This window comes from Capra hircus, chromosome 20 (genome assembly GCF_001704415.2).
Source record: "Capra hircus breed San Clemente chromosome 20, ASM170441v1, whole genome shotgun sequence".
Lineage (NCBI taxonomy): Eukaryota > Metazoa > Chordata > Mammalia > Artiodactyla > Bovidae > Capra > Capra hircus.
In genome coordinates this window covers 67,615,481-67,641,998 of record NC_030827.1, presented here as the reverse complement: position 1 = coordinate 67,641,998, position 26,518 = coordinate 67,615,481, and the positions used below count along the sequence as shown (strand labels likewise).

The following is a 26,518-nucleotide window of genomic DNA, read 5'->3' as shown; positions in this document are numbered from 1 at the left end:
GCCCACTTTGTTTCTCTTAATTTTTTCAGTCACTGTCTTATTAGCAAATAGTTACAGGTTGTACATAAGCGTGAATGCTTTGATGGTAACCCGACCCAGGTACAGCCTTGCAGTGATGTACACCTGGCCGTGACCTCATAGGAGCACCCAGCAGGTTTACCGTGGTGGAGGGCGGTGGGGAGGCGAGCCCCGCGGGGTGGCCAGGCCCGCCTGGGTCTCTGTCTCTCCCTCAGACGTGCTCAGTGCCCTCTCCCGTGCGGATCTTTGTAACCGTGTCTCTCTCGGGGAGCGTCTTTCTCCACTTGGTGCTGGTCAGACAGCTCCCTTTCCCTTGTCCTCTCTTCTCCGCTAGATCCCGTCAGAGTACCAGTTTTGTTTCTCTTGTTCCTGTTACATCCTCTCCCCAGAAAAATGTGTTGTGTACTCCCACTAAGTGTCCATTGAATGAATGAGAGGCACAGTGGAAGGTGGCTTCGAGCAAGCCTTAGGCCTGGGGATGCTTTCCTTGTCAAAGTGACTTTTGAGTTTTGATGTGAAGACAGAAGCGAGGGAGAGAATTCCAGGGGAAGGGAACAGCCTGTGATTTCCTGGGACAGGAGGAAGTGTGACCAGATAAGCAGTTTCCCAACTAACAGATCAAAGTAGCCCAGAGAGTGTATGGTTTGGGTTACTCTCCTTCTAAACACATCGCAGCCTTAGATAAAATAGAGAAAATGAAAAAGATACGGCTTCATGCCAAACAGGATACAAATATTTGTGTTGATTGGTATAACCACTCGAAAACACTTAGTTTCTTATAAAATTAAACATTAATTTATCATCTTCATTGTTCAGTTGCTAGGTCATGTCTGACACTGGGACCCCATGGGCTTCAGCGCACCAGGCCTCCCTGTCCTTGACTGTTGCCCGGAGTTTGCTCAAATTCATGTTCATTGAGTTGGTGATGCTGTCTAATCATCCCATCCTCTGTCGTCCCCTTCTCCTTCTGCCTTCAGTCTTTCCCAGCATCAGGGGCTTTTCCAGTGAGTCAGTTTTTCCCATCAGGGGGCCAAAGAATTGGAGCTTCAGCTTCAGCATCAGTCCTTCCATCGAATATTCAGGGCTGATCTTCTTTAGGATTTACTGGTTGGATCTCCTTGCAGTCCAAGGGACTCTCAAGAGTCTTCTCCCGCACCACAGTTTGAAAGCATCAATTCTTTGGTGCTCAGCCTTCTTTATGGTCCAGCTCTCACATCCGTACGTGACCACTGGAAAAAATGTAGCTTTGACTGTACTGACCTTTGTTGGCCAAGTGATGTTTCTCTTTTTAATACAGTCTAGGTTTGTTATAGCTTTCCTTCCAAGGAGCAGGCATCTTTTAGTTTCATAGCTGCAGTCACCATCTGCAGTAATTTTGGAGCCCAAGAAAATAAAGTCTGTCACTGTTTCCACTTTTTCACCATCTATTTGCTATCAGTGATGGGACCAGATGCCACAATGTTAGTTTTTTGAATGTTGAGTTTTAAGCCAACTTTTTCACTCTCCTCTTTCACCCTCATCAAGAGGCTCTTCAATTCCTCTTTACTTTCTGCCATTAAAGTGGTATCTTATGCATATCTGAGGTTGTTAGTATTTCTCCTGGCAGTGTTGATTCCATACTGTGATTAATCCAGATGGGCATTCTGCATGATGTACTCTGCATAGAGGTTAAATAATCATGGTGACACTATACAGCCTTCTCCTACCCCTTTCCCAATTGTGAACCAGTCCATTGTTCCATGTAAGGTTCTAATTGTTGCTTCTTGACCCACATAACATATTTTTCAGGAGTCAGATAAGGTGGTCTGATATTCCCATCTCTTTAAGAATTTTCCAGTTTGTTGCAATCCACATAGTCAAAGGCTTTAGTGTAGTCAGTGAAGCAGAAGTAGATGTTTTTCTGGAATTCGGTTTGTCTAGAATCCAGTGAACGTAGACAATTTGATTTATGTTTCCCCTGCCTTTTCCCAACCCAGCTTGTACCTCCGGAAGTTCACCATTCAGTTCGCTTCAGTTCAGTCTCTCAGTCATGTCTGACTCTTTCCCACCTAATGGGCTGCAGCACACCAGGCCTCCCTGTCCATCAAGAACTCTCAACCTTGCTCAGACTCATGTCCATCCAGTCCATGATTCCATCCAGCCATCTCATCCTCTGTTGTCCCCATCTCCTCCTGCCTTCAGTCTTTCCTAGCATCAGAGTCTTTTCCAATGAGTCAGTTCTTTGCATCAGGTGGCTAAATTATTGGAGTTTCAGCTTCAGCATCAATCCTTCCAGTGAATATTCAGGACTGATTTTCTTTCGGATTGACTTGTTTAGACTGGTGGTAAAGCCTAGCTTGAAGGATTTTGAGAGTAATCTTGCTAGCCTGCTAAACGAGCACAGTTGTATGGTAGTTTGACCATCGTTTGGCATTGCCCTTCTTTGGGATTGGAATGAAAGCTGACCTTTTCTAGTCCTGTAGCCACTGCTGAGTTTTCCAAATTGGCTGACGTATCGAGTGCAGCACATCACTTTTTAGGATTTGAAATAGTTCAGCTGGAACTCCATCACCTCCACTAGCTTTGTTAGTAGTAATGCTTCCTAAGGCCCACTTGACTTCATGCTCTAGGATGTCTGGTTCTAGGTTAGTGACCACGCCATCGTGGTTATCCAGGTCATTAAGATCTTTTTGTAGAGTTCCTCTGCGTATTCTGTCCATCTTGTCTTAATCTCTTTTGCTTCTGTGAGGTCCTTACCGTTTGTGTTCTTTATCGGGTCCATCCTTGCATGAAATGTTGGTATCTCTAATTTTCTTGAAGAGATCTCTAGTCTTTCCCATTCTGTTGTTTTCCTCTGGTGCTTTGCATTGTTTGTTAAAGGTGACCTCTTTCTCTCTCCTTGCTGTTCTCTGGAACTCTGTATTCAGTTGAGTATACTTTTCTCTTATCGCCTTTGCCTTTCTTTTCTCTTAGCTGTTTGTAAAGCTTCCTCAGGCAACCCCTTTGCCTTCTTGGCATTTTCTTTTTCTTTGGGATGGTTTTGGTCACCACCTCCTGTGCAGTGTTACAGATCGCCTTCTGTAGTTCTTCAGGCACTCTTTGTCTACCAGATCTAATCTGTAGGGAACTAGGTTTAAAGAAGGTTGAGAAGTGCTCGCAAACGAGACTCTCAACCAGGGCTGAACATTCTTGCAAACGAGATGTTCTGCCCAGTGTAGGGAACTAGGTTTAAAGAAGGTTGAGAAGTGCTTGCAAACGAGACTCTCAACCAGGGCTGAACATTCTTGCAAACGAGATGTTCTGCCCAGTGTAGGGAACTAGGTTTAAGGAAGATTGAGAAGTGCTTGCAGACGAGACTGTCAACCAGGGCTGAGCATTCTTACAAACGAGATGTTCAGCTAAAAATCCTGTTTGTTCCCATGGGAAAAAAACATTGCTTGCACACAAGGATGTTTCTCTGATTCCTCAAAAGGAACAGACCTTGGGACAAAATGGATTCTAAGTTGATAAGGAAGTTCCCCAAAACAAAGTCTTAGCTGCAGTAAATAAGCCAAGGTAAAGGTTATCTCGCCCTGCGCCTGCGCACTATATAGTCTCTGAATCATAGTGCTTGGCAGCTTGCCCTGTAGGTTGTTATGGAACGGATATAAAATAAAGCAGCTGTAAGAAGCAAAGGTTAAAATATAAAGATTTAAACCACTCTGCAGTGTTGGTGTTTCATTCCGTCGCCGGCATCTGGAGCCCAACGTGGGGCCCGACGGAACCGAAAGGGTAAGCACCCCGGGGCAAAAGGCTAAAAGGGGGACTTTCGAAAAATAGAGAAAAAGAAAAAAAAAATAAAAATCCAAAAGGGTAAACACCCCGGAGCAAAAGGCTGAAAGGGGGACTTTCGAAAAAAAGAAAAAAATAATAAAAATCCGAAAGGGTAAACAGCCCAGAGCAAAAGGCTAAAAGGGGGACTTTCGAAAAAAAGAAAAAAAAAAAAAATCCAAAAGGGTAAACACCGCGGAGCAAAAGGCTGAAAGGGGGACTTTCGAAAAAAAGAGAAAAAATAAAAATCCGAAAGGGAGAGCACCCCGAAGCAAAACGCTAAAAGGGAGACTTTCAAAAAAATAAGAAAAATAAGAGAAAAAGAACAAAAAAAAGAAAAAAGGAAAAAAAAAAACTATGGGGAATTCCCTGTCTTTAAAGTCACAATATATGGAGCTGGTTAAGGGGCTCCTGCATTCTATAAAAATTAAAACGTCTACTCGCCGCTTGAGTGAGTTGTTCTGTCTTATAGAGCAGCATTGTTATTGGTTTCAATATCAAACAAAAGTACAGCTGAATTTGAAGGAATGGAAAGTGGTGCAGAAAGAGTTAAAAAGGCAGCATCAAAAAAAAAATGTGATTCCTTTAAGGCTGTGGACTCTATGTAGCGCTATAACACAGGCTTTAAAATTAATGGCTGTTGATAGTGAGGCCGTCTCATGTTCTCTTAAAAAGGAAGATCCCCTATATGAAGATGTGCCTATGAGTCAGGAGAAGGAAGATAAAGGTGAAAGGGGGGCTTCATCTCGGCCTCCGCTCAAACCCCCAGATAATAGTAAAGATTCATCCACTGAGTCAGATAGAGATGTAAGTTCTGGGGAGGATTCAGATTCTGTAGAGGCAATGACTACTGCCTTTCGGAAGGTTTTATCAAATAAAAAGCGAACTTCCAAGGCTGTTAAATCCTCTGCACCACTCTACGCATCCTTATTTCCAGTAGCTGCCGACAAGGCTGAGGTAGGGAGAGAAAATCAGCGATTTACATTTCCTGCTACTAAGTTCTATGATGATGATGATCTTTCAGCACCTCCTGGAGGTTTTGTGGATCTACCTCGCCTCTTTCCCATTATACGTCAGCATGATACACGGGCAAAAATGATTAATGTGCAATATATGCCTTTGGAGTATAAATTTTTTAAAGATCTTAAGGCCGCTGTTTCTCAATATGGTCCCCAATCTCCTTTTGTATTATCAATGTTAGAGAATGTGGGAACTTTTAAATTAATTCTTCCTCTTGATTGGGAATCTATAGCTCAAGCTGTTTTAAAAAGATCTCAATGGTTACAGCTTCGTAGTTGGTGGAAAGAAGAAGCCCAAAAACAAGCTAAGATTAATGAGGAACAAAATCCACAAGGTCCTTTAAAAGATAAGTTGATGAGAAAAGGGCAATATCGAGCCTTGAGGGAACAAGCTCAGTACACAGATCAGGAATTGCAACAGGTGCGTCAGGTTTTCTTAAGGGCGTGGCGTAGAGTGGTACCTACTGGACAGGCTCAACCGTCTTTTGTAAAAACTATACAAGGTCCTAATGAGCCTTATACAGATTTTTTGGCCCGCCTTCGGGTGGCTATTAAACGGACAGTCGGTCGAGATGAGATCTCAAAAATTTTGCTTGATACATTGGCATATGAAAATGCTAATCCAAAATGTAAAAGGATTTTGGGACCTTTAAAAGGACAAGGGGCTTCTGTGGCTGAGTTCATAAGAGCATGCTCTGGAGTTGGAGAAATTGAACATCAAGCTTCTGTTTTTGCAAGCACTTCTCAATCTTCCTTAAACCTAGTTCCCTACACTGGGCAGAACATCTCGTTTGCAAGAATGTTCAGCCCTGGTTGAGAGTCTCGTTTGCAAGCACTTCTCAACCTTCTTTAAACCTAGTTCCCTACACTAATCTCTTGCATCTATTGGTCACCTCTACTATATAATCATAAGGGATTTGATTTAGATCATACCTGAATGGCCTGCTGGTTTTCCCTGCTGTCGTCATTTTGAGCCTGAATTTTGCAATATAGAGCTGATGATCTGAGCCACAGTCATCTTCAGGTCTTGTTTTTGCTGACCATATAGAGTTTCTCCATCTTCGGCTGCAATATAATCAATCTGATTTTGGTGTCGACCATCTGGTGGTGTCCATGTGTAGAGTCACCGCTTATGTTGTTGGAAGAGGGTGTTTGCTCTGCCCAGTGCTTTCTCTTGGCAACACTCTGTTAGCCTTTGCACTCCTTCATCTTGTACTCCAAGGCCAAACTTGCCTGTTACTACAGGTATCTCTTGACTTCCTACTTTTTCATTCCAATCCCCTATGACGGAAAGGGCATCTTCTTGGGTGTTAGTCTAGAAGGTCTTGTAGGTCATCATAGAACCGTTCAACTTCAGTTTCTTTGGCATTAGTGGTTGGGGCATAGACTCAGGTCACTGTGATGCTGAATGGTTTGCCTTAGAAATGAACTGAGATCATTCTGCAGTTTTTGAGATTGCACCTAAGTGCTGCATTTCGGATTCTTGTTGACTCTGAGAGCTACTCCATTTCTTCTAAGGGATTCTTGCCCGCAGTAGTAGATACAATGGTCATCTGAGTTGAATTTGCCCATTCTGGTACATTTTTGTTCACTGATTGCTAAGATGTCCATGTTCAGTTTTGCCGTCTCCTGCTGAACATGTCCAGTTTACTTTGACTCATGGACCTAACACTCCAGGCTCCTATACAATGTCGTTTCTTTACAGCATCGAACTCTCCTTTCACCACCAGACACTTGTGCGGCTGAGCACTGTTTCTGCTGGCCCAGCCTCTTCATCCTTTCTGGAGCTATCAGTAATTGCCCTTCACTTTCCCCCAGTGGCAAATCGGACACCTTCCGACCTGGGGGACTCATCTTCCAGTGTCATATCTTTGTGCATTTTCATACTGGTTATGGGACTCTCATGGTAAGAATCCTGGATGGGTTGCCCTTCCTTTCTCCAGTGGACTGTGGTTTGTCTGTAGTCTACGCTATGACCCATCCATCTTGGTAGCCCTGCAGCTTCACCACAACGAGGCTGTGATCCATCAAGGGGTCGGCCTGAAAGGACACTCGTCTAGTAGCAGTGTTCTGAATGTGGACTCTTGAGACAGGGCGTCTGCCTTCTCTGCTTGCTTTAGAGTTTATTGCTCTTCTCTACAGTGGTGTATACTCATGCTGGGTTTCAAATTTGATTAAAGAAACTTTGCCGAAGGGAAAAGTTGGCTGGAGGCTGGGGGAGAGGACTGGAGGGTTAGGTGGGAGGGACAGAGTGGATTTGAGGCAGCTGAGGCTCCGGCCTCACGGGGCTGCCTCTTCTTCAGGTGTAGGCAGCCTTGCTGTGCACGGGGGCGGGGGGGGGGGTATTGTTTAAATATGTTCTTGCTTTGTAATTTACTCACTTAATCAGACATGAAGGTTTATTATCTTGTTTTCTTTCTCATAGATTTTCCAGAGTCTGAGAAATTGACTTTGTTCATTGCAAACATGTGGCATGATGTATTCATCTCTCAGTCGGTGATAAATAAGGCGATGCAGCTGGTAGCCAGGCAGCGCGCCAAGGGAGAAGTTCTGAACTGTTTGCGCGCCTTCCTCAATTGGGAGAAGGTGAGGTTTCTCTTTATTGTGTGCAATACTGCACACATAGACCTTATATAAGTGTTTTATTTGGTTTTGTGTTCGTGAGCATTTTAGAGTTACTATTCTTCATATTAGATCCTTCAGAATACCATTTTAGTCCAAGCTTGTGTATTTTGTTCATTAAGTATGTCCACTGAGCTGAGTTTATCTTGGGTACTAATTTGCCGCTGGTGAGAGCCATACCCATGCTTACATATGTAAGGGCCCCGAGAAGATGCAAACCTCTGCTTCTACACGTGGTACTTAGGTGAGAAAATTGAGATTCCCAACTCCTTCCTTTGATGATTTTTCTGAATGTAATCTGTTCTTCTTCCCAGTTGATGAAATTTGTAGTTTTTTGGAGTGTTGTGTGCTTTCTTTTATTACTTTATTTTCTTTAGTGACTGATGTGCTAATATAATATGTCGATTGGTGTTCTGTTCATAGACTTTCTCTAATGAGAATTGCTGGGTGCTGAATTGATAGTGATAAACTATAAGACGAGATATTGAAGAGGCACCGAAGTCAGTGACGGGTTGATTTTCACTTTGTTCGGCCCTTTTTTAGGACTGTATTACTGTCCTTTTTTTAAAAAAATACTGGCTTGCGCCTGTGGACAGTGTTTCTGTGCCATTGTGCTTTCCTTTTTAGTTCTTTCTGGTGTTACTGTCAATTCGACTTTAATTTTCTTAAGAAAGGGGAAGGGCTTGGTGGGTAGAAAGTTGGGGAAGTATTAAACAGCGGGTCTGCAGTCAGCCTTCCATCAGTCCACCTCCACAGTCTGGAGTGTGTTGTGTGAGGTCCCATCTGATTGCACTCCATTGGCCGTGAGCAGAGCCCTCCCACGTCTGGCGTGCGTCCCGCCCTCTGTGGTTGCCTGCCGGCCGGCCGGGCACCCTCCCCTGCTGAATCCTCCCGCTTGTGCACTGGGGGTCTCCTCCTCCAGCCCGTTCAGGTTGAAGCTAGATAGGATAGGGTGGTAAAAGCCATGATTAACAAAGAAGGGAGAATTTTAATAAGTGTATTTTTTCTGTATCATGTCAAATAAAAATATAAACTCAAAGCTATTTACAAACAGAGAGAAATACCTGGGAGGGGAAAATACCGTTATAGTCTAAGATGTTCATATTCTGTCTTACAGAACTCAACAGATGTGATACTCAAAAAATAAGTAAAGAGACAGCAGAAATCAACAACACAAAAAGTAAACTTGAATGAAGGCTATTTTTTCATATCTATGACATTTACAAAAGCAGTCATAAATTTGGCCACACAAGAACTTTAATTTTTAAAAAGTAAATATTTTACACTCAAAATTGTCTGGTAATGATTTAGTAAAATTAGACATAAATAATTTAAAAATTATATAAAAATTCCCCGGAGATTGAGATGCACAGTCTCTGGACAGTCTGTGAACAAATAGAAACTCAAAGTAAAATCACAGTATCTGGAATCCTTCATTATCAGAGACCTCTCATTTTTGGAAGACTCACACTCATTGCGATAGTTTAAATGTCTTCAATATTAAACACAGGAACAAAGTTCTTTGATAACCATCTTGAAAATTAAAAATTTGAGAAGGAATCTAGGAAAGAAAAAATGTGATTTTGTTAAAAAGTAACAGTAATGAAGTTGAGAATGAAAAAAAAAAACACTGCCTTTAAAAAAATGCTGATAAAACAGATAACTCAGTTCAAATGACTATAAAAAGAGAAAAGCAAAAAATATTCAAGATTTCAGGATGAGAGGAGATGTGAGTAGAGACAGAGGGTGAAAAATGAGAAGACTGCCACCTGCAGCGTCACAGAGGCAGCTCGACCCGGGCGGCCTCTTAGCAGTACACACACACAACAGTTGGCTTCAGAGTCGAACACTGCAGTAAGCCAGTTTTCAGTTACAAAAGGCTGAAAAGATAATTGGAAACTTAGTATACAAGAAGGGTGTATAGATGTTACCTGAAAGTTAAATCTTATCTTTAAAGAACCAATTAATTCCAGTCTTTTTCAGGCATCAGAGATTGAAAGCTCCTTGTTCAGTTTATATCACAAAACCCAATAAAAAAAAAACTGGAGAAAGAGAAGAACATTATAAATCCACTGCTGATATGAACCCAAGGGAATTCAAGTTTATGTCCACAAAAAGGCTTCTACAGAAATGTCCAAAGTAGCGTTATTAACTGTAGCCTAAAGCTGTAAATGAGCCACATGTCTTCAGTAGGTGAAAGGACAAACCATGGTATATCCATGATTTGGTATATCCAAACCGTGGTATGACCAGGTCCCTGCTCAGCAGTGAGAAGGCATGCTGAAACTACCTCTACACTCAAGAACGTGGAAAGACAGGGCTCAGCTGTAAAAGGAGGCAGACGAAAGACTCTAGTACAGTCTTGTTCAGTTTTTTGAATTTCTGGAAAAAGCAGGTTGATACATACGGTCAGAAAGATGGCTGAATGAGTTTATTAAAGAATTTTTAAATATTAAAAACTTTTTTTTATTTGTAACTTTAATTCTCTGGTTTGAGTTAATGACACTTTGTGTTCCTATGTGGATTGCGGAGTCTTTTCTAGCCTGGTTGGCTTCTGCATTGTGCCTGGAGCTTTTTATCTGGCCTCTCTGGCACTATTGTATAATTATTTAGGGACAGGTACTATGCCTAGATAAACGCAGTTCCCTCTTCAAAATCCAGCTTTCAAAGGGTGTCTTTTAAAGTGACATGATGATTCATCTGATGCTCGTTGTGTGCCTTAAGATCACCCACAGAAGGTGCGTTACATTCGAAATTCTAAATTCCCTTTTTTTTCCCTTTATTTGCTAGAATGCGCCTGTAGATGTTGGCTTCATGGTTTCTAAGCTGCTTTTGACCATACAGTTATGTCCAAAAACAGAATTTCAGCCCAGTGCAAGGTTTGGGGAAGACCTGAGTGATAGCACTTGGGAGCACGTATGTGCCATCGATCTGCTCTGCTGCCATCAGAAGTGGGTTTGGACGCACGACAACATTATCAGGTACGACTGCTCTCCTGACTCAGGCTGGATTATTTGAATTGTCAGTCATCCATTCAGCGATTGCCGAATTGTGGTTTGAACCATTTTTCCTTTTAAGGCAGCTGAACTGTTTAGAAGGCACGTTTTGATTTGGATAAGAGTTAATAAAACTGCTTGTAAAATGCCAGTGTGGCTGTGACATCCCCTCACTGTATTTTCTTATGGTACCTTTCACTACTTTTCATTGTATTCTCTCATTACTCTCTTTCCCAATGGGAAATGGATCTGATGAGTGGGGGGTCTTTGGTTCCCTGGCCTCCCTGGCACGTGGAGACCTGTGCCTACTCAAGCGAGGCGCTCCGCGAGCACGTGTAGATGGAATGCCATGACCACTGTCATAACGTTCAGGTGCTATGGAGAGGCCATAGGAGCAGGGCTGTTCGGGATTCTGCCCTGGCGCCTCTTCTCGCTGGAGTTGCAGGAGAGAACGGAGTCTGATATGCTCAGGCATCTGTTTTGTGTAATGAGCTAACTTTTCTCTGTGCATCAAATATGCAGCATCTTTGGAGAATGGAAAAATAGTCAAGTATTTATAATTGTTCTGTGGTTGAATATAACCTTAATTTTCTTACAACTCTGACTGAGAGAGGCTGGTTTAAAGGGGCTTATGACATTGAAAAGGAATCCCCAAAGGATTGATAGTATGTATCTTGATATCCTGTGGAAACTTGTTTTCTCCTAACACTGGGAAAAGATGCCACATCTAAATGTGAAGCAACAGATCACTGAATTCTGGGGCGTCTGTGTAAGGAGGCACAGCCATTTTAGAATTAAGAGCCGTGCTGCATAGATCTGTATGTGTTGAGACGAAAGTGTTTTGTAGCCTGTTACTAAGAAAGTGCCAGGGCCATCGGTTCTCTGCTGTGTAATGACGAGCGAGTGGCTACCCTGGGTCCCCTCTTCCTAGGAGCTGGGGGCAGGGCCCTTCTCCCAGTGAAAGGTGAGGCCACTGTGGACGGTGCCAGGGAGAGCTGCTTTGTCCAGGGTCCCCCCGGTGGAGTGGACAGAGTGGTGAAAGGCAGGATCCCTACCTGAGCGACTTGTGACCCTGATCCCTGAGCTCTGTGGTCACTGTGTGTTTCTTACATAAATGCAGGTGTAGACGTGTGTGGAAGGAAAAGCCCCAAATTAAAAGAATGATAGTTAACTGACAGTGTGTTATTTGGGGTGCTTTTAATTTACATTTTCCTTTCGTTTGTCTGTATTAAACTTTTCTAATGTTATAAATACTATGTAAGAAGTTAATACATTTTTGAAAAGAGAAAGCAAAGAGGAATTGCCACTGTTCAGTAGAAAGCTCCTTTAATCCCTGTGAAGTGTGGTTCATTTCCTCTGGTTTAGTTCTTTTTTATGAAGTACAGACTGTCCTTGCTCCTCCCCAGGAAATGAGGCTTCTAGAACACAGGTGCTCCTGATGTCTAGATGGTCCACATGAAAATCCAGACTCTGCTGCTTCCAGTTCTGCAGCTTGGGGACGATACTGGGTACTTTGCCTTGTGAAAGGGTCTAAACAGAATAAAGATGCCAGCACGGGTGTTTGCAGCTTTTTTAAAGCCACTGTGAGCACTGAGATCCTGAATAGTTGGAAAGTCTGAGTTTTCAGAGTCTGTTCTATTGTTAGCCAAAAATGCTACATCTTTAGAAGTTCCTCTTCGTCACTGGTTGTCACTTATACACCACTTTTAGATAGGTTCTTAATATTTGAGCCATGGTGGGCGTGCATACTTTCATACACATACATACGTGTCTATGTTTGTTGTTATCTTGCAGCAAGGAGCTGTGGCCTGTGATGGACAGGTGGATAAAGTACAGAAAAGGGCATCCGAACATCGCCTACACTCCTGATATCATCGTAGCGTCAGTTCTGAGGCTCATCGGTGAGTTGTCTCTTGTACTGAATTTGTTCTTGTTATTGATGCTGTCTTGGTGGGAGAGTAACTGTGGAATAATGGTAAATGTTGACTGAAACTTCACTATGACTGGCTTTACAGCCATTAGCGTTGGTACTTTTGCAATAAATTAATTTTCATTACTCATACTCTTTCTAAGTTAACATTTTATTCATCTTTGTCCGAGAGTCAAGATTTTTCTTGTTAGTACATTTTATTTATAATCGAAGTCTTGATTCCCAGATATTAATTTTAATATACAGACAGATATATACATACCAGGATACATAAATTGCTATAAGTTATAGTCTAATTTGATTTATAAAATAAGTTTATCTTCCCTACTTTCACCCTTTTTTTTTGGTACTTGCTTAGTAAGGATAACAATGTACTTCCATAATTGGAACTAGTTTTGTTTTGTTTGTACAATTCTAAGCTGAATATACAGAAAGTAAAATCACTGCTTAAGAATATTCTCAATGAAGCGGGTAGTTTTGGCCTCAGCTCTGAAGAGGCCCTCGGCGGCCCTCCAGTCCTGCTGCTCCGTTTGCTCCTTACACGCCTTTACTTTTTCTCTGACTTACTTTCTTCCTTTTTATGCCACATCTCTGACAAACTGCTCTCCATTCCCTAGGTTATTTCATTATCACTGATATGATCTATTCGTTATTAGAAGGCTGTCTTTACTATGAACTGACTCTCTGCCATGTATTCATCTCCTGGGAGCAAACAAAACTGGGTTCACCCAATTCCTTTGTCAGGGCCCATTAGGTCATTGAAGATAGTTATGACTACACACACATCTTGGAGTGAGAAGTCACGTGGGCCTTAGGAAACATCACTGTGAACAAAGCTAGTGGAGGTGATGGAATTTCAGTTGAGCTATTTCAAATCCTTAAAGGTGATGCTGTTAAAGTGCTGCACTCAGTATGCCAGCAAATTTGGAAAACTCAGCAGTGGCCACAGGACTGGAAAAAATCAGTTTTCATTCCAGTCCCAAAGAAAGGCAATGCCAAAGAATGCTCAAACTACCACACAATTGCACTCATTTCACATGCTAGCAAAATAATGCTCAAAATTCTCCAAGCTAGGCTTCAATAGTATGTGAACCGAGAATTTCCAGATGGTCAGGCTGGACTTAGAAAAGACAGAAGAACCAGGGATCAAATTGCCAACATCTGTTGGATCATAGAAAAAGCAAGAGAAAAAACATCTGCTTCATTGACTATACTAAATCCTTTGACTGTGTGGATCACAACAAACTGGAAAATTCTTAAAGAGATGGGAATACCAGATCACCTTAACCTGCCTTCTGAGAAATCTGTATGCAGGTCAAGAAGCAACAGTTAGAACTGGACATGGAACAACAGACTCGTTCCAAATAGGAAAAGGAGTAAATCAAGGCTGTAAATTGTCACCCTGCTTATTTAACTTATATGCAGTGTACATCATGCAAAATACTGGGCTAGATGAAGCACAAGCTGGAATCAAGATTGCAAGGAAAAATATCAATAAATAACCTCAGATACGCAGCAGAGAAGGCGATGGCACCCCACTCCAGTACTCTTGCCTGGAAAATCCCATGGACGGTGGAGCCTGGTAGGCTGCAGTCCATGGGGTCGCTAAGAGTTGGACACGACTGAGCGACTTCACTTTCACTTTTCACTTTCATGCACTGGAGAAGGAAATGGCAACCCATTCCAGTGTTCTTGCCTGGAGGATCCCAGGGATGGGAGAGCCCAGTGGGCAGCCTTCTGTGGGGTCTCACAGAGTCAAACACAACTGAAGTGACTTAGCAGCAGCAGCAGATACACAGATGACAACACCTATGGCAGAAAGTGAAGAGGAACTAAAGAGCCTCTTGATGAAGGTGAAAGCGGAGAGTGAAAAAGTTGGCTTAAAACGTTCAAAAAACTAAGATCATGGGATCCAGTCCCATCACTTCATGGCAAATAGATGGAGAAACAGTGGAAATAGTGACAGATTTATTTTCCTGGGCTCCAAAGTCCCTGCAGATGGTGACTACAGCCATGAAATTAAAAGACTCTTGCTCCTTGGAAGAAAAGCTATGACCAACCTAGACAGCATACTAAAAACCAGAGACATTACATTGCCGACAAAGGTCCATCTAGTCAGAGCTATGGTTTTCCCAGTAGTCACGTATGGATGTAAGAGTTGGACCGTAAAGAAAGCTGAGCACCAAAGAATTGATGCTTTTGAACTGTGGTGTTGGAGAACTCTTTGAGAGTCTCTTGTACTGCAAGAAGATCCAACCAGTAAATCCTAAAGGGAGTCAGTCCTGAATGTTCTTTGGAAGGACTGATGCTGAAGCTGAAGCTCCAATACTTTGGCCATCTGATGTGAAGAACTGACTCATTGGAAAAGACCCTGATGCTGGGAAAGATTGAAGGTGGGAGGAGAAGGGGATGACAGAGGAGGAAATGGCTGGATGGCATCACCAGTTCAGTGGACATGAGTTTGAACAAACTCCGTTAGATGGTGAAAGACGGGGACGCCTGGCGTCCTGCAGTCCATGAGGTCAAAAAAAGTTGAAACAGTCTCATCCTCTGTATCTTTGGCATTTAATTAAAACTCAAAGATAATACCATTTGAAATGAGGTTTAAGAATTTTTAAGTCGTGTAAATCAGTCGTGTAAGTGGATCACAGGAAGAAATACAATGGCTCTGACTGCTTTTGTTGCTGTGTCTGCTGACATGCACTGTGCACATTCGCCTGCAAACTTAGGAATGTTGCAAATAAATACTTAAGCTGAGTCTTGACAACAGCCTGGTGGCAAGGTGGACATTTACTAATTTTCACTGAAGATAACCCAACATATACTTGGAGTTAAGATTCCGAACAGGAAAGCATGGAGATGTGGGAGCACAGATGGCTTCTTAGGGCGCAGCTCTCCTGAGCCTGTGAGATCAGTGTCCCAGGCGGGGCCGCCAGAACACGGACGGGCCAGTAGCTGCATTTCTAGCTGTCAGGTGATGGCATCAGTGTGTCTGGAAACCCTGGTTTCAGTAGCAGCTTCTCTTACGGATTCAAGAAGGATTGTTCGTACCTCTTGAGAATTCTCCTCTGTGTCTAGAGAATTCCATTCACAGAGGAGGCTGGCGGACTATAGTCCTTGGGGTTAAAGAGTTGGACACGACTGGGATTTCTTTGGAAGGAATGATGCTGACTCTGAAACTCTAGTACTTTGGCCACCTCATGCAAAGAGTTGACTCATTGGAAAAGACTCTGATGCTGGGAGGGATTACGGGCAGGACGAGAAGGGGATGAGACAGGATGAGATGGCTGGATGGCATCACTGACTCGATGGACATGAGTTTGAGTGAACTCCGGGAGATGGTGATGGACAGGGAGGCCTGGCATGCTGGGATTCATGGGGTCGCAAAGAGTCAGACACGACTGAGTGACTGAACTGAACTGAACTGAGCAACTAACACTTTGACAGAATAGTTTGTAAGATTTGATGACATATTATTTAGAGTAATATATATATATTTACATAATTAAGAGTGACATATAATGCAGTTGTGTATCTTACAGCAATAATTCATGTCCATCTCTTTGTGACCCCATGGACTGTAGCCAGCCCAGCTCCTCTGTCCATGCAAGAATACTCTCTCCAGGCAAGAATACTGGGGTGGGTTGCCATGCCCTCCTCCAGGGGATCTTCCCGACCCAGGAATCAAACTCCGGTCTCCCATCCTGCAGGTGGATTCTTTACTATCTGAGCACCATGAAAGCCCATAGGAGTAATTAATAATGGATAATTAATATTTAGTTAACAGTACTGTATAATAAAACAGTAATGTAGATGTAAATGTAGATCAAAGGAAGGGTAATTAGGAAGCAAGTGTCACGTGGAAAATAACAAGAGTCTGGCCTACCTGGCAAACGCTGCCTGGTCACAGGAGGACCAGGGCGGGCGGAGCTCACATGCCTGAAAGGCTGGTGTGCAGAGGGCAGGGGGCCGCCAGGCCGTTCCAGGAGGGCCTCAGCGAGCTTCGCTCGGTGTCTGTTGGCACTGAAGGCTCTCCTGACCCCCATGCACAGCGGGTGCTGGGGACTTCCTTAGTGGGGGGCTGGGGCTGGGCACCCGTGAGGCCCAGTCTGAGGACGGGGCGGAATCCTGAGATGTTTAGGGCGGGACAGGTGCTGTCCTTCCCATGCACTCATCTCAGGTGGAGTTTGAGCCGTTTCTGAGAAGAAAGCGTTGGAGAACCATCTTAACAGTTTCTGAAGCTGACAGTTGCTAAAGAATTTAGCGAATAATTAAGTTGGTTAGTATGACTTCATAATAATAAATGAAGTCACACAGCAGGTGTTCATGAAACAGGAATCATCTGCATTCTTAACTCTAAATGTGTAAATCCCAGTGGGGTTTCTGCTTCTTGGGAAATAAAGCAGGATGATCCAAGGCCGTCTGGTGCAGGGTTGGAGTGTGAACACCACCGTGAGCACACACCGTGGGCACGCCTGATTATTAACCTGCCTGAATGCCAGTGGAGCTCAGGGCTCTGGAGGAGTGGAGAGCCCGGCAGAGCTGGGGTGTGGGGAGAGGTGAGTGCGTCTGAGGTCCTGAGTCGAAAGGGAGTGGAGTGAGGCTGGAAGTCGGCCTCCACTGGATACAGAGGCATATAAAGCCACATGATACCACTTGCTGCCCCGAGCGTTCTAACTCTTAAACAGCCCGGCTGAGGTCAGCAGAGCCCCGAGCTCGGGCGGCCCTGTCCCTCCCACCAGGGTTTGCACGTCTCCTGCGGTAGCCAGTCCTGCTTCATTTCTGTCCAGGGTCTCGCCACGTCATTCAGCTTTTCTGTGGAGCTGTCTTAACATCCTTTCCCTAACATACCTGCATATAAAACCGTGACAGAGAGCCCTGGGTGACTGTCCGGCTCTGAGCCCTGCCCTGTAGACTAGGCCACATTCCCTATGACCCTCAGCTCTCCTCAGGCCTCCCTGAGTGTGGAGCGTGTTGTCTTTGATCTGAGATCACCTCCATGTTTCTTACCTGAATTTCATTGTGGCCCAGCTGCCTTGGACTCGCCCACATTTCCTTCTGGGGGGGGGGGGCCTTCTCTTCCCATCTCTTTAGCATATTTATCCATCGTCTTTGTCAAGTCATCATATGTGTAAGTGCCAAGTCCTGAACCGTATACTCAGATTCATGAGTTTCTCTTACTGTATCTCTGATTTACTCTGGTAGATAGCTTCTGAAACCCAACTCATTAAGCATCTTTAATTAAAAGAAGAGGACCCAGTGTAATACAGTCAGGTGTTACCTGGCGGTGATGCTGCAGTCGCTGAGTCGTGTCCGACTCTTTGCGACCCCGTAGGTGGTAGCCCTCCAGGCTCCTCTGTCCATGGGATTCTCCAGGCAGGAACACTGAGGTGGGTTGCCATTCTCTTCTCCAGGGAGCTTTCCCAGTCCAGGGATTGAACCCACATTCCCTGTACCAGCAGGTGGATTCTTTACTGCTGAGCCACCAGGGAAGCCCACGTGTTTCCTGGGGACACAGCCACGTGGCCCCACAGCTGTGGAGGCATGCACCCTACCGCTTTCTCTGCTGTGAGTCGTGCACTGAACACTCCTCATAGATGGTCTCAGGGGACAGGGCTGGGGACAGGCACTTAGCACTTTGACCTCATGCAAGGAGGTATTTAAGAGTGACAGTGCCTTGACTTTCTCATCTCTGAAGTCTGTTACTTTTCAGCCTCAGTGAAGGACTGCCTGAGACAGGATCCAGACGTTTACGGTTTCACCCCGGGTTAGGCTTTACCCGGGGAGTCCCTGGTAGAAAGAGTTTCCTGGAGGGCTGTGTCTATTGCAGCATCCAGGGTGCATGTGACCAGTACTGCGAGCGCCTACGGGGGATGCAGAGTGACCGGCTCCTGTGGTGCCCCGTGCCTCGGTTTCTCCGTGGCCAACACAGAGGGCCAGGTAGACTGGTTCACAGACAAAGCTGTGGGCTGTCTGTAGCACTGAGAAAGCACGTGGGCACAGGGGTGCCTGGGCAGGGTGACCTGGCCGCAAGAGCCCGGGGAGTGGCCCTGGGCACAGCGGCATCTAAGGCTCGCCCTGGAACCCCCTCCCACGCGAGAGGGGGCAGGCCACACGGCTGGCTCTGCGGCAGGGAGGGGTCCTGCTCTGGAGCAGGCCAGTGCCCCCAGGTGAGTGGCGGCTCGGCGAGAAGCGTTGTCCTGGTGAGTTCCCTGGTAAGACCCCCAAAGAACTTTTGTCAGCCCAGGTTTTGTGTGTCAATGACTGTAGTTGAAATTAGAACTCATACTTTAAAAAAATTTTGGCTATTCATTTGAAATTAATAAAATGATACTAGTAGTTATAAATGGCATTTTTAATGAAAACCAGCCATCTCCAAACAAAAATAGAATGGAACCTTATCTTGTTGTAAGCCTCTTCACTGTCTGGTTTCCCATAGCTGCTTTGCATTCTCATGTGGCTGCACGTTGTTCTGGTTGAGGTATTTGGAGAAAATCTGGTCTCGGGACAGTCTGTAGCTGATGAGAGGAGTACTTCAATAGCCTGTTGGAGTAATTGTGGGTGTACTTCTTTGACACTGGGCTTTCTGGTGGCTCGGCAGTAAAGACCCCACCTGCAATGCAGGAGACCCGGGTTCCATCCCTGGGTCAGGAAGACCCCCTGGAGAAGGGAATGGCAACCCATTCCAGTGTTCTTGCCTCGGGAAGCCCATGGACAGAGGAGCCTGGTGGGCTACAGTCCGTGGGGTCTCAAAAGAGTCGGACACGACTGAGCAATTAAGCAGCAGCAGCAGCAACAACCCGGTTTCAGATCCTGAAGATCAGTGCACATAATGTTGAACAAAAGGAAACATAAGTTTTAAATTCTTATGAAAAGTTAGCAGTTAACCCAAGGTTGTTTACATTTTTTTTTTTCCCCCCTCTAGGTCGTTTAGGTCAGTTGGGTTTGAAGGAAGGGTTCCCGTCTGCGGTGAAGAACATTAGTACGGTGATTGGTATGTTTATCCAGCATGCGCAGGATGAAGGTACAGCTTCTGTCTATCACACTTATTTTCAGATCATTTGCATTCCTCTCATCCAGTGTCTCTCGCGTTCTTAACCGTGTGCCGTGCTCTGCGTGTCCCCCACTGCTCGGGCGTGAGTTTGACGAAGCCACATTCTGCCTGTGCTCTCAGCACCGGCATTAGAACCTGTGTGGGTTTCCTGCCGTTTCCGTGGTCGCCACTCATGCCCTTGGGTGGCGAACCCCTAAGGAGGAAGGGACTCTTCCTGACCTGGTGCTGGCATTCTGTCTCAGCAGCCGTTGGCACTGGCTTCATGCCGCCCCGTGACCCCCGCTGTCCCCACGCGCCCGGCCGAAGGTGTGTCCTGATGATAAGTGGGGTCACACATGAGAAGCAGCGGCTTCACTGCAGCCTGGGTGTCTGTCCGTAGCACCCGGGACAACTCCGAGACTGGAAACCCCTGAGCCAGTCTTCACGCTACCTATTTCCTTTAATGTGCATACCGCAGAGCATGTAATTTTATAGTCTTATTCGGGAAGAGCTTAAAACTCAAAAAGTGACCCTTTGAAGCAGTGAGCCCCTCTTGTTTTTATTTGAATGCTGTGCCATCAAGAGGTAATGAGTTTACACAGCTTCCATCAGGAGCGCACAGTGACATCTGAAATCTACATCCCAGATGAGCTTAACCTCTAGATTGTCCTCTTTCAGGGTGAGACTCGGCAGGTTGAGCTGCTGAGAACTTCTTTCTCTTTGATCTGCTGAGATAATGCCCGTGAGAGTGTTCCCTTCCCGCTAGACGGTGTTCCCCTCCCGTCTGGAGCATGTTCCCTTCCAGTCTAGACAGGGTGTTGTCATCTTAGAGTTGCTGGAAGGTGGCTGATGGACTGTCCCCAGAGCCGCCAGCTCAGACATTTCCTGTGAGGAAGGAGGCTCGAGGGGACTCACTTGGGCCTGCCGCCAGTGCAGCATAGGGGTCCCCGGACAGCCCTCCTGGGCGGCGCTGGCTGTGTTATGCTCAGGAAGCTGACGCCCCAGGAGAGACCGCGAACTGGATCGTGCCGCCAGCTCACAGCTGGGCCTGAGGCCAGAGCCACAGCTGCGCACGCACTCCTGCTCATCACAGTGGCTTTCACGCCCCCTGTGACTCCTCTGTTAGGCTTTTTGTTTTAGCCTTGTGTCCCCTTCTCTGGTGGCCATGTAGCTGAACGGGGAAGTCACTCTAAAGCTGGAGCAGCACTGCCCGCACCCACAGCATCGCCACCTGAGCCTGTGGGTTGTGTGACGCTTCCTGTTGAACACTGTATCACTAACAGTGTATAGTGAATAATAAGGTTAAAGAAATGACTCCTAAATTTTTTAAACTAAATAGTTTAGTGAATTTAACTAAAATTGGAGAAGGAAATGGCAACCCACTCCAGTATTCTTGCCTGGAGAATTGTATGGACAGAGGAGCCCGGCAGACTCCAGCCCACGGAGTCGCAGGAGTCGGGGACAACTTAGCGAGTAAAATTGAACTAAATTAAGCTTGAATTAAATAACTCCTAAATAAACTCAGGCTAAACGGGAACCCTTACGTACCATAATCTGTACGCTAGCTCTGGTCTACAGTGCAGTGCCATGTCTGTGACCGTGCACTCTGCTCAGGTGTGAGAGTGTTTGCTGCGCTGTATCCGGCTCCACTGGTCGCTCAGACAGGAAAGAGCGTGCAGACAAAGCAGGAGACCCAGGCTTGATCCCCGGGCCAGAAATACCCCCTGGAGGAGAGAATGGCAGCCCACTCCAGTATGCTTGCCTGGAGAATCCCATGGACAGAGGAGTCTGGCGGGCTACAGTCCATGGAGTTGCAGAGAGTTGGACACGACTGAGTGACTAACACTTTCATACTAAAAACCAGTTTCTCATTTGCTCTCATTTCATTATGTTTTTCCTTTCCAAAGTCCATGTGTAAATACTTGCCTTGGGAAAATGGAGTCATTTATTTGATGGATGCTTTGGGATCCGTATTCTGTTGAACCTTAAGTGCTGGGTGTGGTCCTTCCAGAGCTGCCACTGGAGAGCTTGGCTGTAGTCCGGAGGAGGGGCACTCCCTATGTGCCCTCTGCTCCGCACGCCATCCCAGGGTGCCAGCATCACCAAGGGCCTGTCAAGACTGGGCTCCGTTTTGTTTCTTCCATTCCTGGGAGGACTTAATGAGCTTTTCTTTCATTGTCGATTTTGTTTTTATTATTATTAGTTTTCATTGCTGGCAGAAAGTATATGAACAGCGATTCACTAGATTAACAACATTAAGATTGTGAAGGGCAGAGCTTTTCTCTTGTGATGATTGATATGGAAATGCTTTTCAGATATCCCATGGGGGGTCCAGCTGGCCGCAGTGTATGCCTTGTGCGACCTGAGCCCCAGCAACCCGGCGGAGATCTCCAAGATCCTGGAGGCCTGGCGCAGGGAGACGGCGCGCAGCGTCCCCGCCGCGGTGCTTGGTGCCCTGGACGAGGTGGGCGCGCTGTGCGCGGAGGGGCGAGGCTGAGCGCCCACGCCGCGCCCAAGTGCCTTCACGCGTTTCGGGGCCGGTGGTCAGCTGGCCTCCAGGATGCAGCCCCGGGCCCTGGGGAGAGGTCGGGCTGCGCCCCCTGGGCCGAGGCCGAGACACCGGGGCTGGCCCCGAGCCACGCAAGTCTCCCTTCCGGTTGTGGTGAGCACGGACGTTTGGACTGGAATTTGTGTGTCTTGGTCAAACAACAGAAACTTGAACTTAGCCCTTTTTTGCTGCAGAAAGTGTTTTTTTTTGGTCGCTTTTTGAAACTGAGTGGCATTTTGTAATGAGTTTAATATAAAAACATTAATTTGGTTCCTGAGCCAGTTTTGGACCTTGTGCCCAAACAACTGACTGGGAGCAAGTGCGGCGGAGGCTGAAGACTCTGCCAGTGTCCTCACCGGCAGGGGCCGCCGCTGCTCAGGGTAGAGACCCGGGGCACCTCTCCCACCGCTCAGCCCACGCCCAGGGAGGACAGAGCGAGTCCAGACTCGCAGAGTCTGCACCCAGCCCTGCGCAGGCGGGCCCCCGCGTGTGCCCTGTATATACGGACAGCCAACAATGTGTCTCACATTTGATGATATTCCACTTTTCGGAATTTTAGTATTTGTACAGAGAAAAATGGGTTTAATAACTCACCCTGGTCCTGATTTGTCCACTAGTCATCATTTCTTAAAATTCTTGTATGTGTTTTTTTATAATAAAAAGTGAAAGTAAGCCATGCACATGAGTCCTGGTGAGTACAGAGTGACCCTTGCCCACCTTCTACTCCAGCCAAAGATGAAGTGAGCGCCCAGTGCTGACCAAAGACGGGAGCCGCCGCCCGGGAGCCTCCTCCGCGGACACGGGCACGGACACCGCGGGGTGCTCACTGCCGCACCCTCCAAGGCTTTCGGGGTTGGCAGACCCCGCGCCAGCACTGCCTGGCCCTCAGTGTTGGACGTCCCCGTTTAGCTAGAGATGCTCCCCTTAGAAAATTACCTCTGACAACTATTCTGTTACTCCTTCCCCCGTTTTTAAAGGAATTATAACAGATGGAGATTTATAAAAAGAAACCTCTGCCTCGCCCTTGGGATGCTTTTTGTCTGTGTGTTCCTTCTTTCTCCCTCTGTCTCCGGAGCGCGTGGTCCGGGCCAGAGCCTGGCTGGTGGGAGCTGGTGAAGAAAGCGGCCAGGTTCTCAAAGACTTGTGTGATCTGTCACCCCAGACTTCGGTTACGTGCAGTGAGGGGGGCAGAGGGACCTGGAGCAGTGTAGCAGGCCCAGGAGGGCTCCCGCGCGGAGGCCACTCGTGAGTTAGGCCCTGAGAGGAGGGGCCCTGGAATGGTCCTGGTGGACAGGTGTGCTGGCTCTGAGGTGGAAGGGCCTGCCCTGTGTCAGCAGGATGCTCGCCCCTCCCTGGGACCTGGGCAGCCCTGGGCTCAGTCACACTCTGAGGGAGGTTTGAGCAGGTGTGACGGGGAAGGGGGCTGACGCTGGTGGGCACAGACCATCAGCAGGGGCAGGGGGCAGATGTCACATGGATCTTGGGGGTGAAAACAGTGCTGAGTTGGATGAAGGACAGAAAGGAGTTGGGGGTCCCACAGTTTTGAGTTGGGGATGGGGGTTCCAGGTTGGTGATAGGAGCCACAAACCATGGGCATGTGCTGGGACGCAGACATCCACGTGGAGGCAGCCGGGAGCCTGTACCCACAAGAGTTGAGCTGGGGCAGACGTCAGGAAGGTGACAGAGCTCGGAGGGTGTTTAAAGCGAGTGGTCACCTAGGACAAGTAACTTCCCTCTCTCAGCACCTCCTGTGATTTGAAGATGCCTGGGAGGGGGCAGAGGAGGAAGCGCCAGGAGGGGCTGGCCGAGAAGCATGTTGGCACCTGCGCCCTGGCCCGAGTTGGGAGCAGGAGGGCAGGCAGCGGCCCCTGAGCTGCTGGAGGCTGTGAGGTCCACGGTCCTGGAGGAGCGGCTGGGGTGGGTGGATTCTGCTGCTTGTGGGGGTGTGCTGAGCTTGGAGGGTTGCAGAGTAAAAGGAGGTGAGGAGGAGAGGGCAGGTCTGGGGACACTGGGGGGTGAACTTGTCTGGCGTCACATGGTTTGTCATATGGCCACAGCAAAGAGGGCTTCCCTGGTGGCTCAGCTGGTCAAGACCGCCTGCAATGCAGGAGACCCAGGTTCTGTCCCTGGGTTGGGAAGATCCCCTGGAGAAGGGAACTGCTACCCGCTCCAGTACTCTTGGGCTTCCTTGGTGGCTCAGCTGGTAAAGAATCTGCCTGCAATGCAGGAAACCTGGGTTTGATTCCTGGCTTGGGAAGATCCCCTGAAGGAGGGCATGGCAACCCACTCCAGTATTCTGAAGAATTCCATAGACTGTACAGTCCATGGGGTTGCAAAGAGTTGGACATGACTAAGTGACTTTTACTTTCACAGTAAAGAACCCTCCCGCCGATGCGGGAGACTTGGGTTCCATGCCTGGGTCGAGAAGATCCCCTGGAGAAGGAAATGGCAACCCACTCCAGTATCCTTGTCTGGAGAGTCCCATGGACGGACGAGCCTGGCGGGCTGTATAGTCCATGGGGCTGCAAAGAGTCGGCCACGGCTGAGTGACTGGAGCACCACGGTTCAGGTCATGTTCTGACCTCCGCAGTCCCATGCGCTCTCAGCTGGTGGGGAGCCGGTGGCGCTGACGCGGCTGCCCCTCTGCCCTTAGGAGGCTGGCATCACTCCTGAGAACACATGCCTGAGCAGGCCCATCGCACCGCGACCCCCTCAGAGGGTGAAGCTGTTTTAAACTGTTGGTAAACCAATCGTTCCTGGTCCCTGGGCAGAACACGGTTGTAGAGTTTCATCCCTTAAAATGGATGCAGCAAAAATGCAGGTTAACATTTGAACCTGGAGTGGCGGGGGGGGCGGGCCTGGGCCGGACTAGGTCAGGGCACCTGGGAGCAGGCACCTGGCCCTCTGCCTGCAGCCGCATGCTTGACTCGAGCCTGAGGGACGGGCAGTGGGGGGAGAAGGGTGTGCAGCAGTGTGGCCAGCGGTCTTGTTTTTTGTTTTTTTTTTAATTTTTACTTTTAATTAGAGGACAGTTACTCTACAATATTGTGACAGTTTCTGCCATACATCAGCGTGACTCAGCCGGAGGTGCATGTACGTCCCCTCCTCTTGAAGCCCGCTCCCACCCCCCTCCCCATCCCACCCCACATACACATGGCCAGCCCTCTTAACTGGACTTGTCCCCAGTACTCCTAGGAAGGCCCCAGCTTTTCATTCGGAGCTCAAAATCAGCCTGGAGGTGACACTTGAGGCTGTAATCCCCCTCCCCAGGAATGCTTGGTCACATTGCCTACTTGGTTTTTTTAGATAGGGTGAAACAGCATAACACAAATTTCCTGCAGAAACGTGAAAGGGGCTTTGTGCCTGGCCGGGAAGGAGCAACGTGGTGCCACTAGAGGGCGCTGTGGCCCCACTGCGAACCGCAGGGCCCCAGACACAGAGGGCTCCTTGGGCTGCGTTGAGCTGTCTGGAAGACGTCTGCCCACATCCGCGGCCTTGAACAGAGGTGGTTTTACTGCCCGGGCCCTTTTCTCCAGGAGTTAAGTGGGGAAAACGTGGAAAGAGTAGCTTGTAAGATAGATGGTATTCAAGAGCATCAGACGGATGTTGAAGCTGAAGCTCCAATCCTTTGGCCACCTGATGCGAAGAGCTGGCTCATTGGAAAAGACCCTGATGCTGGGAAAGATTGAAGGCAAGAGGAGAAGGGGACAGAGGATGAGATGGTTGGATGGCATCACCGACTCAACGGACATGAGTTTGAGCAAACTCTGGGAGTTGATGATGGACAGGGAGGCCTGGCATGCTGCGGTCCATGGGGTCGCAAAGAGTAGGACACAACTTGTCTACTGAATAACGACAAGCTCATAGTAATTCCTTCCTCCTCCCATCACCACCACCAAAAAAAATAGAAGCAAATATTTGCCAGTTTGGTCAGATTATTTCTTGGATATTTTCTAATGATCCTAAAACAAAATACTTTGACAAAAATAAAATGTGCCAGGTGGGCAGTGCTGATGATGGGTGTGGTGGAGGGTCGTATGACGTGGCCTGATGCTGTGAATAAAGGTGGATAACTCCCCCTGCCCCCCCAGGATGTGTGCCATTCTCCAGGAGCACGTCCTCTCGTGAAGAACCACGGTGCAGAGAGAGCCGTGACCCAGAATCTGGTCAACCTGCCTGATTAAGGCCAACGATGCTGCACAAGTCCCCCTGAGGAACGCTCTAGGAATTGAGGGGACTTTGGAAAGGAAGAGCCGTCCAGCTAAACACCTCCGGGTTGCATTTCCTTCACTCCCCGGATGCTTTCTCAGAGAAATTCAGCGTGCTTGTTAGATGGTGGAACAAGCAGGAAGTTCCTTTTCTTGCCTCTGAAAGCGGGTTTTAAGGGAGCCCTGCTTTCATAGTGTGACGTTTCTCTCATACGCTCGGCTTGTTTTCATGAATCAGCCATCACGGTGTTGCAGTCTGTGTTCACAAGAAAGGGGTTCTAGTGAGGTAGACAGAGACAGAATTACAGTGTAGAGTGGTGAGGGATGCTTCGGTTCAGTTCATGAAAATGGCAGC

General features: G+C 47.1%; 1 protein-coding gene across 2 annotated transcripts in view; it reads left to right on the top strand.

Annotated features, from left to right (window-relative positions):
• Positions 1 to 22,985, top strand: part of ICE1 (interactor of little elongation complex ELL subunit 1) — a 70,558-nt gene extending 47,573 nt beyond the window's left edge. The window contains exons 15-20 of one of the 2 annotated variants that reach the window (XM_018065602.1): positions 7,252 to 7,412; positions 10,239 to 10,429; positions 12,239 to 12,345; positions 19,300 to 19,398; positions 21,723 to 21,871; positions 22,685 to 22,985. In XM_018065602.1, the coding sequence (XP_017921091.1) occupies positions 7,252 to 7,412; positions 10,239 to 10,429; positions 12,239 to 12,345; positions 19,300 to 19,398; positions 21,723 to 21,871; positions 22,685 to 22,699 (722 nt within the window). In that variant the 3' untranslated portion in view covers positions 22,700 to 22,985. Of the gene's footprint in view, positions 1 to 7,251; positions 7,413 to 10,238; positions 10,430 to 12,238; positions 12,346 to 19,299; positions 19,399 to 21,722 lie in introns of both variants that reach the window. The other variant, XM_018065601.1, reaches the window with a different exon arrangement.